The sequence below is a fragment of the Dendrobates tinctorius genome, unplaced genomic scaffold, assembly GCF_039654945.1.
Source record: "Dendrobates tinctorius isolate UK_male_01 unplaced genomic scaffold, ASM3965494v1 ptg000020l, whole genome shotgun sequence".
In the NCBI taxonomy this organism is placed as follows: domain Eukaryota; kingdom Metazoa; phylum Chordata; class Amphibia; order Anura; family Dendrobatidae; genus Dendrobates; species Dendrobates tinctorius.
This window is the reverse complement of record NW_027361688.1, coordinates 3566075-3579173: the sequence shown is the minus strand read 5'-3', so window position 1 is coordinate 3579173 and position 13099 is coordinate 3566075. Positions and strand designations below refer to the sequence as shown.

At 44.1% G+C, this 13099-nt stretch overlaps 1 protein-coding gene across 1 annotated transcript in view; it reads left to right on the top strand.

Moving 5' to 3' along the window:
* Positions 1 to 13099, top strand: part of SYN3 (synapsin III) — a 247764-nt gene that overhangs the window by 212188 nt on the left and 22477 nt on the right. Inside the window, exon 7 of the mRNA XM_073567487.1 lies at positions 8842 to 8904. Within this exon, the coding sequence (XP_073423588.1) occupies positions 8842 to 8904 (63 nt within the window). The remainder of the gene's footprint in view (positions 1 to 8841; positions 8905 to 13099) is intronic.

Genomic DNA, 13099 nt, shown 5'->3' with positions numbered 1-13099 from the left:
GTGTACATACATTACATTACTGATCCTGAGTTACATCCTGTATTATACCCCAGAGCTGCACTCACTATTCTGCTGGTGCAGTCACTGTGTACATACATTACATTACTGATCCTGAGTAACATCCTGTATTATACCCCAGAGCTGCACTCACTATTCTGCTGGTGCAGTCACTGTGTACATACATTACATTACTGATCCTGAGTTACATCCTGTATTATACTCCAGAGCTGCACTCACTATTCTGCTGGTGCAGTCACTGTGTACATACATTACATTACTGATCCTGAGTTACATCCTGTATTATACCCCAGAGCTGCACTCACTATTCTGCTGGTGCAGTCACTGTGTACATACATTACATTACTGATCCTGAGTAACATCCTGTATTATACCCCAGAGCTGCACTCACTATTCTGCTGGTGCAGTCACTGTGTACATACATTACATTACTGATCCTGAGTTATATCCTGTATTATACTCCAGCGCTGCACTCACTATTCTGCTGGTGCAGTCACTGTGTACATCTAATATATAAAGCTCAAAGTGTGTATGTATGTGTGTATGTCCGGGATTGGCATCCGCACCGTCGCAGCTACAGCCGCAAAATTTGGCACAGTCGCACGTCTGGACCCCGAGAGCGTCCCAAGCTATGTTGTGAGGCGAAATTTTAACCCCGCGCATTCCAATTCGCCGAACAAATTTGTCCCCATCTACATACTGGGGGAAAAGTGTGTGCGCGTCAAGCCCCACCCCTCATTATGATGTCACAATGGTTGCCTTGGCGACACTGATGTCATCATAGGTTGACTATGGGATGGAGGATATGTATGATGGGTATATGGGCATGGGACTATGGGATAGAGAATATGTACATCCTGTATTATACCCCAGAGCTGCACTCACTATTCTGCTGGTGCAGTCACTGTGTACATACATTACATTACTGATCCTGAGTTACATCCTGTATTATACCCCAGGGCTGCACTCACTATTCTGCTGGTGCAGTCACTGTGTACATACATTACTGATCCTGATTTACATCCTGTATTATACCCCAGAGCTGCACTCACTATTCTGCTGGTGCAGTCACTGTGTACATACATTACATTACTGATCCTGAGTTACATCCTGTATTATACTCCAGAGCTGCACTCACTATTCTGCTGGTGCAGTCACTGTGTACATACATTACATTACTGATCCTGAGTTACATCCTGTATTATACCCCAGAGCTGCACTCACTATTCTGCTGTTATAGTCACTGTGTACATACATTACATTACTGATCCTGAGTTACCTCCTGTATTATACCCCAGAGCTGCACTCACTATTCTGATGGTGCATTCACTGTGTACATACATTACATTACTGATCCTGAGATACATCCTGTATTATCCTCCAGAGCTGCACTCACTATTCTGCTGGTGCAGTCACTGTGTACATACATTACATTACTGATCCTGAGTTACATCCTGTATTATACCCCAGAGCTGCACTCACTATTCTGATGGTGCATTCACTGTGTACATACATTACATTACTGATCCTGAGATACATCCTGTATTATACTCCAGAGCTGCACTCACTATTCTGCTGGTGCAGTCACTGTGTACATACATTACTGATCCTGAGTTACCTCCTGTATTATACCCCGGAGCTGCACTCACTATTCTCCTGGTGCAGTCACTGTGTACATACATTACATTACTGATCCTGAGTTACATCCTGTATTATACCCCAGAGCTGCACTCACTATTCTCCTGGTGCAGTCACTGTGTACATACATTACATTACTGATCCTGAGTTACATCCTGTATTATACCCCAGAGCTGCACTCACTATTCTCCTGGTGCAGTCACTGTGTACATACATTACATTACTGATCCTGAGTTACATCCTGTATTATACCCCAGAGCTGCACTCACTATTCTCCTGGTGCAGTCACTGTGTACATACATTACATTACTGATCCTGAGTTACATCCTGTATTATACCCCAGAGCTGCACTCACTATTCTCCTGGTGCAGTCACTGTGTACATACATTACATTACTGATCCTGAGTTACATCCTGTATTATACCACAGAGCTGCACTCACTATTCTCCTGGTGCAGTCACTGTGTACATACATTACTGATCCTGAGTTACATCCTGTATTATACCCCAGAGCTGCACTCACTAGTCTGCTGGTGCAGTCACTGTGTACATAAATTACTGATCCTGAGTTACATCCTGTATTATACCCCAGAGCTGCACTCACTAGTCTGCTGGTGCAGTCACTGTGTACATACATTACTGATCCTGAGTTACATCCTTTTTATACTCCAGAGCTGCACTCACTATTCTGCTGGTGCAGTCACTGTGTACATACATTACATTACTGATCCTGAGTTACATCCTGTATTATACCCCAGAGCTGCACTCACTATTCTCCTGGTGCAGTCACTGTGTACATACATTACATTACTGATCCTGAGTTACATCCTGTATTATACCCCAGAGCTGCACTCACTATTCTCCTGGTGCAGTCACTGTGTACATACATTACATTACTGATCCTGAGTTACATCCTGTATTATACCCCAGAGCTGCACTCACTATTCTCCTGGTGCAGTCACTGTGTACATACATTACATTACTGATCCTGAGTTACATCCTGTATTATACCACAGAGCTGCACTCACTATTCTCCTGGTGCAGTCACTGTGTACATACATTACTGATCCTGAGTTACATCCTGTATTATACCCCAGAGCTGCACTCACTAGTCTGCTGGTGCAGTCACTGTGTACATATATTACTGATCCTGAGTTACATCCTGTATTATACCCCAGAGCTGCACTCACTAGTCTGCTGGTGCAGTCACTGTGTACATACATTACTGATCCTGAGTTACATCCTTTTTATACTCCAGAGCTGCACTCACTATTCTGCTGGTGCAGTCACTGTGTACATACATTACATTACTGATCCTGAGTTACATCCTGTATTATACCCCAGAGCTGCACTCACTATTCTCCTGGTGCAGTCACTGTGTACATACATTACATTACTGATCCTGAGTTACATCCTGTATTATACCCCAGAGCTGCACTCACTATTCTCCTGGTGCAGTCACTGTGTACATACATTACATTACTGATCCTGAGTTACATCCTGTATTATACCACAGAGCTGCACTCACTATTCTCCTGGTGCAGTCACTGTGTACATACATTACATTACTGATCCTGAGTTACATCCTGTATTATACCCCAGAGCTGCACTCACTAGTCTGCTGGTGCAGTCACTGTGTACATATATTACTGATCCTGAGTTACATCCTGTATTATACCCCAGAGCTGCACTCACTAGTCTGCTGGTGCAGTCACTGTGTACATACATTACTGATCCTGAGTTACATCCTTTTTATACTCCAGAGCTGCACTCACTATTCTGCTGGTGCAGTCACTGTGTACATACATTACATTACTGATCCTGAGTTACATCCTGTATTATACCCCAGAGCTGCACTCACTATTCTCCTGGTGCAGTCACTGTGTACATACATTACATTACTGATCCTGAGTTACATCCTGTATTATACCCCAGAGCTGCACTCACTATTCTCCTGGTGCAGTCACTGTGTACATACATTACATTACTGATCCTGAGTTACATCCTGTATTATACCACAGAGCTGCACTCACTATTCTCCTGGTGCAGTCACTGTGTACATACATTACATTACTGATCCTGAGTTACATCCTGTATTATACCCCAGAGCTGCACTCACTATTCTGCTGGTGCAGTCACTGTGTACATACATTACATTACTGATCCTGAGTTACATCCTGTATTATACCCCAGAGCTGCACTCACTATTCTGCCGGTGCAGTCACTGTGTACATACATTACATTACTGATCCTGAGTAACATCCTGTATTATACCCCAGAGCTGCACTCACTATTCTGCTGGTGCAGTCACTGTGTACATACATTACATTACTGATCCTGAGTTACATCCTGTATTATACTCCAGAGCTGCACTCACTATTCTGCTGGTGCAGTCACTGTGTACATACATTACATTACTGATCCTGAGTTACATCCTGTATTATACCCCAGAGCTGCACTCACTATTCTGCTGGTGCAGTCACTGTGTACATACATTACATTACTGATCCTGAGTTATATCCTGTATTATACTCCAGCGCTGCACTCACTATTCTGCTGGTGCAGTCACTGTGTACATCTAATATATAAAGCTCAAAGTGTGTATGTATGTGTGTATGTCCGGGATTGGCATCCGCACCGTCGCAGCTACAGCCGCAAAATTTGGCACAGTCGCACGTCTGGACCCCGAGAGCGTCCCAAGCTATGTTGTGAGGCGAAATTTTAACCCCGCGCATTCCAATTCGCCGAACAAATTTGTCCCCATCTACATACTGGGGGAAAAGTGTGTGCGCGTCAAGCCCCACCCCTCATTATGATGTCACAATGGTTGCCTTGGCGACACTGATGTCATCATAGGTTGACTATGGGATGGAGGATATGTATGATGGGTATATGGGCATGGGACTATGGGATAGAGAATATGTACATCCTGTATTATACCCCAGAGCTGCACTCACTATTCTGCTGGTGCAGTCACTGTGTACATACATTACATTACTGATCCTGAGTTACATCCTGTATTATACCCCAGGGCTGCACTCACTATTCTGCTGGTGCAGTCACTGTGTACATACATTACTGATCCTGATTTACATCCTGTATTATACCCCAGAGCTGCACTCACTATTCTGCTGGTGCAGTCACTGTGTACATACATTACATTACTGATCCTGAGTTACATCCTGTATTATACTCCAGAGCTGCACTCACTATTCTGCTGGTGCAGTCACTGTGTACATACATTACATTACTGATCCTGAGTTACATCCTGTATTATACCCCAGAGCTGCACTCACTATTCTGCTGTTATAGTCACTGTGTACATACATTACATTACTGATCCTGAGTTACATCCTGTATTATACCCCAGAGCTGCACTCACTATTCTGATGGTGCATTCACTGTGTACATACATTACATTACTGATCCTGAGTTACATCCTGTATTATACCCCAGAGCTGCACTCACTATTCTGCTGGTGCAGTCACTGTGTACATACATTACATTACTGATCCTGAGTTACATCCTGTATTATACCCCAGAGCTGCACTCACTATTCTGCTGGTGCAGTCACTGTGTACATACATTACATTACTGATCCTGAGTTACATCCTGTATTATACCCCAGAGCTGCACTCACTATTCTGCTGGTGCAGTCACTGTGTACATACATTACATTACTGATCCTGAGTTACATCCTGTATTATACCCCAGAGCTGCACTCACTATTCTGCTGGTGCAGTCACTGTGTACATACATTACATTACTGATCCTGAGTAACATCCTGTATTATACCCCAGAGCTGCACTCACTATTCTGCTGGTGCAGTCACTGTGTACATACATTACATTACTGATCCTGAGTTACATCCTGTATTATACTCCAGAGCTGCACTCACTATTCTGCTGGTGCAGTCACTGTGTACATACATTACATTACTGATCCTGAGTTACATCCTGTATTATACCCCAGAGCTGCACTCACTATTCTGCTGGTGCAGTCACTGTGTACATACATTACATTACTGATCCTGAGTAACATCCTGTATTATACCCCAGAGCTGCACTCACTATTCTGCTGGTGCAGTCACTGTGTACATACATTACATTACTGATCCTGAGTTATATCCTGTATTATACTCCAGCGCTGCACTCACTATTCTGCTGGTGCAGTCACTGTGTACATCTAATATATAAAGCTCAAAGTGTGTATGTATGTGTGTATGTCCGGGATTGGCATCCGCACCGTCGCAGCTACAGCCGCAAAATTTGGCACAGTCGCACGTCTGGACCCCGAGAGCGTCCCAAGCTATGTTGTGAGGCGAAATTTTAACCCCGCGCATTCCAATTCGCCGAACAAATTTGTCCCCATCTACATACTGGGGGAAAAGTGTGTGCGCGTCAAGCCCCACCCCTCATTATGATGTCACAATGGTTGCCTTGGCGACACTGATGTCATCATAGGTTGACTATGGGATGGAGGATATGTATGATGGGTATATGGGCATGGGACTATGGGATAGAGAATATGTACATCCTGTATTATACCCCAGAGCTGCACTCACTATTCTGCTGGTGCAGTCACTGTGTACATACATTACATTACTGATCCTGAGTTACATCCTGTATTATACCCCAGGGCTGCACTCACTATTCTGCTGGTGCAGTCACTGTGTACATACATTACTGATCCTGATTTACATCCTGTATTATACCCCAGAGCTGCACTCACTATTCTGCTGGTGCAGTCACTGTGTATATACATTACATTACTGATCCTGAGTTACATCCTGTATTATACTCCAGAGCTGCACTCACTATTCTGCTGGTGCAGTCACTGTGTACATACATTACATTACTGATCCTGAGTTACATCCTGTATTATACCCCAGAGCTGCACTCACTATTCTGCTGTTATAGTCACTGTGTACATACATTACATTACTGATCCTGAGTTACCTCCTGTATTATACCCCAGAGCTGCACTCACTATTCTGATGGTGCATTCACTGTGTACATACATTACATTACTGATCCTGAGATACATCCTGTATTATCCTCCAGAGCTGCACTCACTATTCTGCTGGTGCAGTCACTGTGTACATACATTACATTACTGATCCTGAGTTACATCCTGTATTATACCCCAGAGCTGCACTCACTATTCTGATGGTGCATTCACTGTGTACATACATTACATTACTGATCCTGAGATACATCCTGTATTATACTCCAGAGCTGCACTCACTATTCTGCTGGTGCAGTCACTGTGTACATACATTACTGATCCTGAGTTACCTCCTGTATTATACCCCGGAGCTGCACTCACTATTCTCCTGGTGCAGTCACTGTGTACATACATTACATTACTGATCCTGAGTTACATCCTGTATTATACCCCAGAGGTGCACTCACTATTCTCCTGGTGCAGTCACTGTGTACATACATTACATTACTGATCCTGAGTTACATCCTGTATTATACCCCAGAGCTGCACTCACTATTCTCCTGGTGCAGTCACTGTGTACATACATTACATTACTGATCCTGAGTTACATCCTGTATTATACCCCAGAGCTGCACTCACTATTCTCCTGGTGCAGTCACTGTGTACATACATTACATTACTGATCCTGAGTTACATCCTGTATTATACCCCAGAGCTGCACTCACTATTCTCCTGGTGCAGTCACTGTGTACATACATTACATTACTGATCCTGAGTTACATCCTGTATTATACCACAGAGCTGCACTCACTATTCTCCTGGTGCAGTCACTGTGTACATACATTACTGATCCTGAGTTACATCCTGTATTATACCCCAGAGCTGCACTCACTAGTCTGCTGGTGCAGTCACTGTGTACATATATTACTGATCCTGAGTTACATCCTGTATTATACCCCAGAGCTGCACTCACTAGTCTGCTGGTGCAGTCACTGTGTACATACATTACTGATCCTGAGTTACATCCTTTTTATACTCCAGAGCTGCACTCACTATTCTGCTGGTGCAGTCACTGTGTACATACATTACATTACTGATCCTGAGTTACATCCTGTATTATACCCCAGAGCTGCACTCACTATTCTCCTGGTGCAGTCACTGTGTACATACATTACATTACTGATCCTGAGTTACATCCTGTATTATACCCCAGAGCTGCACTCACTATTCTCCTGGTGCAGTCACTGTGTACATACATTACATTACTGATCCTGAGTTACATCCTGTATTATACCCCAGAGCTGCACTCACTATTCTCCTGGTGCAGTCACTATGTACATACATTACATTACTGATCCTGAGTTACATCCTGTATTATACCCCAGAACTGCACTCACTATTCTCCTGGTGCAGTCACTGTGTACATACATTACATTACTGATCCTGAGTTACATCCTGTATTATACCACAGAGCTGCACTCACTATTCTCCTGGTGCAGTCACTGTGTACATACATTACTGATCCTGAGTTACATCCTGTATTATACCCCAGAGCTGCACTCACTAGTCTGCTGGTGCAGTCACTGTGTACATATATTACTGATCCTGAGTTACATCCTGTATTATACCCCAGAGCTGCACTCACTAGTCTGCTGGTGCAGTCACTGTGTACATACATTACTGATCCTGAGTTACATCCTTTTTATACTCCAGAGCTGCACTCACTATTCTGCTGGTGCAGTCACTGTGTACATACATTACATTACTGATCCTGAGTTACATCCTGTATTATACCCCAGAGCTGCACTCACTATTCTCCTGGTGCAGTCACTGTGTACATACATTACATTACTGATCCTGAGTTACATCCTGTATTATACCCCAGAGCTGCACTCACTATTCTCCTGGTGCAGTCACTGTGTACATACATTACATTACTGATCCTGAGTTACATCCTGTATTATACTCCAGAGCTGCACTCTCTATTCTGCTGGTGCAGTCACTGTGTACATACATTACATTACTGATCCTGAGTTACATCCTGTATTATACCCCAGAGCTGCACTCACTATTCTCCTGGTGCAGTCACTGTGTACATACATTACTGATCCTGAGTTACATCCTGTATTATACCCCAGAGCTGCACTCACTATTCTACTGGTGCAGTCCCTGTGTTATTTCTCTCTGAGTTCGGACCGCACATGTATGATGTGCTGACATTGTGTTTCTCTTTCCTCAGCTGTCGACACCTAACTTTCCAGTGGTGGTGAAGATGGGTCACGCTCACGCAGGAATGGGGAAGGTAAGTGTCAGTGCAGTTCACATGCGGAGAAGTGAGATGTTACAGAATCCCCTTCCGTCTCCCTCCTGTGCCCTCGGCCCCATTACATATGAAATCTCACACAAATGAACCACGAGCTTGTTGTACATGTCTGTGCCCAGATGGAGTGGTCTGTAGGTTTTTTAGGAGCTGCCTGTAATATTATTCCCAGCGGAGGTGGAATGTGATTACATATTGTGTCCTACAGGCATAGGATTAATCTGGCCTAAATGCTGGGCTGTGGGGGACACACGACCAGGACTAGCGGAACAACTACAAGCATCTCAGGAACCTCTCACACGATGTCTTCTCGGGAAGTTCCATCTCCGTGACTTCTGTAATCTGACCAAGTTCTCAGGCCACACCTGGGAATGGCCTCTTTACCATGTGAAAGGCATCTGGGTCGGGGCCTCGAAATGCGTTAGGACGCTGCTTTATCAGCACTTACTCAATGTAATGTTTTGTAATCACGTCCTATAGTTACAGGATTAACAGTGGAGATACAAGGACTGGGTTTCTAGGATGGGATCAATGAAGTCCTGCACGCGTTTCAGGCACTGAGAGTCTATATCTTAGGGCTTACAAGGAAGGTTCAAAGCCTCTTTCCTGTGAAGGCCCTTACGCTCTTCTCAAATACTCGTTCCTTTCCAATAATTTTATTATAAAATATATTTTCTAGGCATTTAGATTGGAACAGTTGAAGCACACCACACGTGTTTTATGTACCACATCTTCCCAAAATCTGAGGGGGGTCTCTAAAGTAGAACTTATGTCCAATTACGCAACCTCTCAGGCCACCACAACTTTGCATGAGGCTTTTTAATTCAAGTTGTTGCTCACAATTTTGTCAAAAGTTGTCACCTTTCTTAGTCCTGAGATTTAGTTTTGGACATGGAGCCTAAAGACTACTGGTGCCACCATGAATCACAGCGTTACATCCTAGAGAATTCTTAGTGGAGGCCATTGTAGTGACCTATAAAGATGTCTGACAAATAGTAAAGGTTACAGACCCTGTGGTAGAACCAAGAACGGGAATTATGTCTACTCCACAAATCTCTAGTACAAGTTCTAACCCTCATGGCTTCAGATGAGCCACCAAAATCTAGTACATGCTGTGTGTCTATTACTGAGTCAAGTTGTCCAGCTTGATAGCCCATGACCATAATTTCCAACCCGTAGCTCTATGGGTGCCCCCTTGGTGCGTCACTTGCCCAACCTGACTCCGTGACAGACGGGGGAGACGCCATCTACATTGTGTGCCCTTTCTATCCTCGGATCAGGAGCTTCTTAGTGGGTCCATATGCTCCCACCTACGTCTAAAAGATGCCCTCATACAAGGAGTCCTTGCGGCAGATGCCCTGGGGACTTTAGGCTGAATACAGTAAGTTTCTTGAATACCAAGTGTTAGATTTATGACAAGTATAACTGCTTGCAGGACAGACGCGGTAATTCTGATGTTCCCATTGGGATGGTCGCTTCTGCTAATACCGCTCTATGGAAAACATTTCCTTCTACAACCGAGGGAACACGGTGTCTCCATCCACTGAAGCTGCGGATTAAATTATCCTGGCTCGGAGAACAAGAGAACATTTCTGGTTGGAGATTAGTACATTTTGCCCCTGTGAAATGATTATTAATGACGTATCGCCTTAATTCAAGCGTTCCTCTAACACCTTCACCCAAGGTATCTCGAATTACCCAACCTAAGACTGGATATAATCACCAGTGACTATGACGCCAACGCTTCTAGACTTTCCGTTCTACGGTTCATCCGGAGAGTCAAACACCCAAGAAATGTTGTGATGTGGCTCAGTACAGAACGGATCATTCCAAAATGTCTCTGCCTGGATGTGGGAATTGTTCTTCTCACTCCGAAAATCATAGGAAGGATTGAAATCACAGGACCGGAAAGTGAGGATATAGGTGGGTCCGCTATGTGGGAATATAAATCACTGCCATTAATACAATCCTGACCGGCTAATGGTGTTCTAGATAATCAAGTGGAAAAGCATACAGCCTACATGTAAAGGAGATAGATAGTTTATTCACTGTGTCGTAGGTCAGAGTGAGCATCACGAACTGAAGGTGAAGATACAGCAGAGCCAGAGTTGGACTTGTAAGTGGAATGGTGAGGGCCATGACAGTAAGGCGTGCAGGGCAACAGATATGCAAACAAGAATGGTAGCAGAAAATGTAGCTGGAGAGCAGAGGCATATAGGAACATCAGGGTTCTATATGTAATTAGGTGTCTTGTAGCAGGAATACAGTTAACTAAAGAAATAACAGAGACATACATGAAATCACGTATCTTGCAGAAGGGATATGGTTAACCACAGGAGTAGCAGAGACATACATGACATCACATATCTTGCAGCAATGAAGCGGTTAACCATAGGAATAGCAAAGACATACATGAAATAGCCCATCTTGCAGCAAGGATGCGGTTAACCACAATAATAGCAGAGACATACTTGAAGTCGCATATCTTGCAGCAAGGATGCGGTTGACCACAGGAATAGCAGAGACATATATGAAATCAGGTATCTTGCAGTAGGGATGCGGTTAATCACAGGAATAGCAGAGACATACATGAAATCGCATATCTTGCAGCAAGGATGCGGTTGACCACAGGAATAGCAGAGACATATATGAAATCAGGTATCTTGCAGTAGGGATGCGGTTATCCACAGAAATGGCAGAGACATACAAGAAAACAAATATCTTGCAGCAGGAATACAGTTAACTACAGGAATGGCAGAGACCTTCTTGAAATCAGGTATCTTGCAGCAAGGACACAGTTAACCACAGGAGCAGCAGAGTTGTAGTGTGTGATAGTGCTAATAAAGCAGTAATGGATAATAAAACAGGCACGTTAATAGCAGAAATATGTTTTTAGCTTCACTTAGCAGAGTGTAGACCAAAAACAGCAGACTGAGCTAGGAAGTAGTAGATGGATGCTGGAAATGGATGAAGATAGCCCCACTCTTTTGACCCAGATCCCACACAGGATATTGTCTTGATCAGTAGAAAAAAAAATACCCAGCACTCACGCTCACATACTGATGCTTGAGCAGATCCTCTAATACAGTATTTTCAGCCACTCAACTATACAGGGTCATCATGGCAATATCAGTCGCTAGCCATAACAATAGCAGGACACGTAGTCGGCAGGGGCACCAGAATTATCCACGTGCACCGCACCAAGCAGAGTGCTAAACGTGGATGCTCAGTAGGTGAGACCCACCAGGTGGTTCACCGGCTTCCCGTGGGCCAGTCAGAGCCTAGCTGTTTAGATAGGCGAGAGGTAAGATAGAGTGATAGCTAGATATGAGAGCGATAGACGTATAGGTAAGAAATAAGAATGTATAAAAATAAAGATTATAGAAGAGAAGATGAATTTAAGCTGGAACTAGTAAATCATAGAGGATGTGATCTGGCCGAAGTGCGGCCCGACAGTGACGCACAGGCCATTATCTGCGCCCATCTTTCTAGCTTCGTGTCCTTCTGGCTCATCAGCATCTTGATAAATATTTCTCTAACGAGAACAGGAGCTGGATAATGGCTTTAATGTCCTCACCCCCAAATTCTATCTGGCCAAGTGATGTCATCGGCCTCCGCTCTCACATGTAAGACAACAATCCCTGTTTTCCCAGCTGGACGGCTGCTTTGATTATGAGTCTCCCATAAAATCCTCAAGCACCACCAGAGCAGATCTCGATGAGAAGTGGCGGCGTGTGACTGTACAGTGCCCGTCGTTCTATGTACCTGCTACTACCGAGCCAAATACCCCATGACTGCTATGTACGTATAATATAGAGTTCATTATTTTGTACAGATTTAGAGTTAAATCTTGTCTTACTCCAGTCACATCCAAAGCTGCCTTCAAAACTTTGCTGGCTGCCATTTGACAAAGACGGATGAAGGAATGCTATGAAAGAGTGACTCTCCGGAGGACTCGGCAGTTCATTGATTTCTGCAGGGTGATGAAATACTCTATTTCTCCTGTGGAGGCGCTGCAGGGAGATGGAACACTCCCTTTTCGTTCACCGATCACAGGTGATCTCAGATCTGAGCCCAGTGTTTATAAACTGAGCAGCAGAATGTGAGGTGACTGCTAGATATTGATTGCCAGAGTAGGACTATGGTACTTCTGCACATACCTGTGCTGGGTGATCGC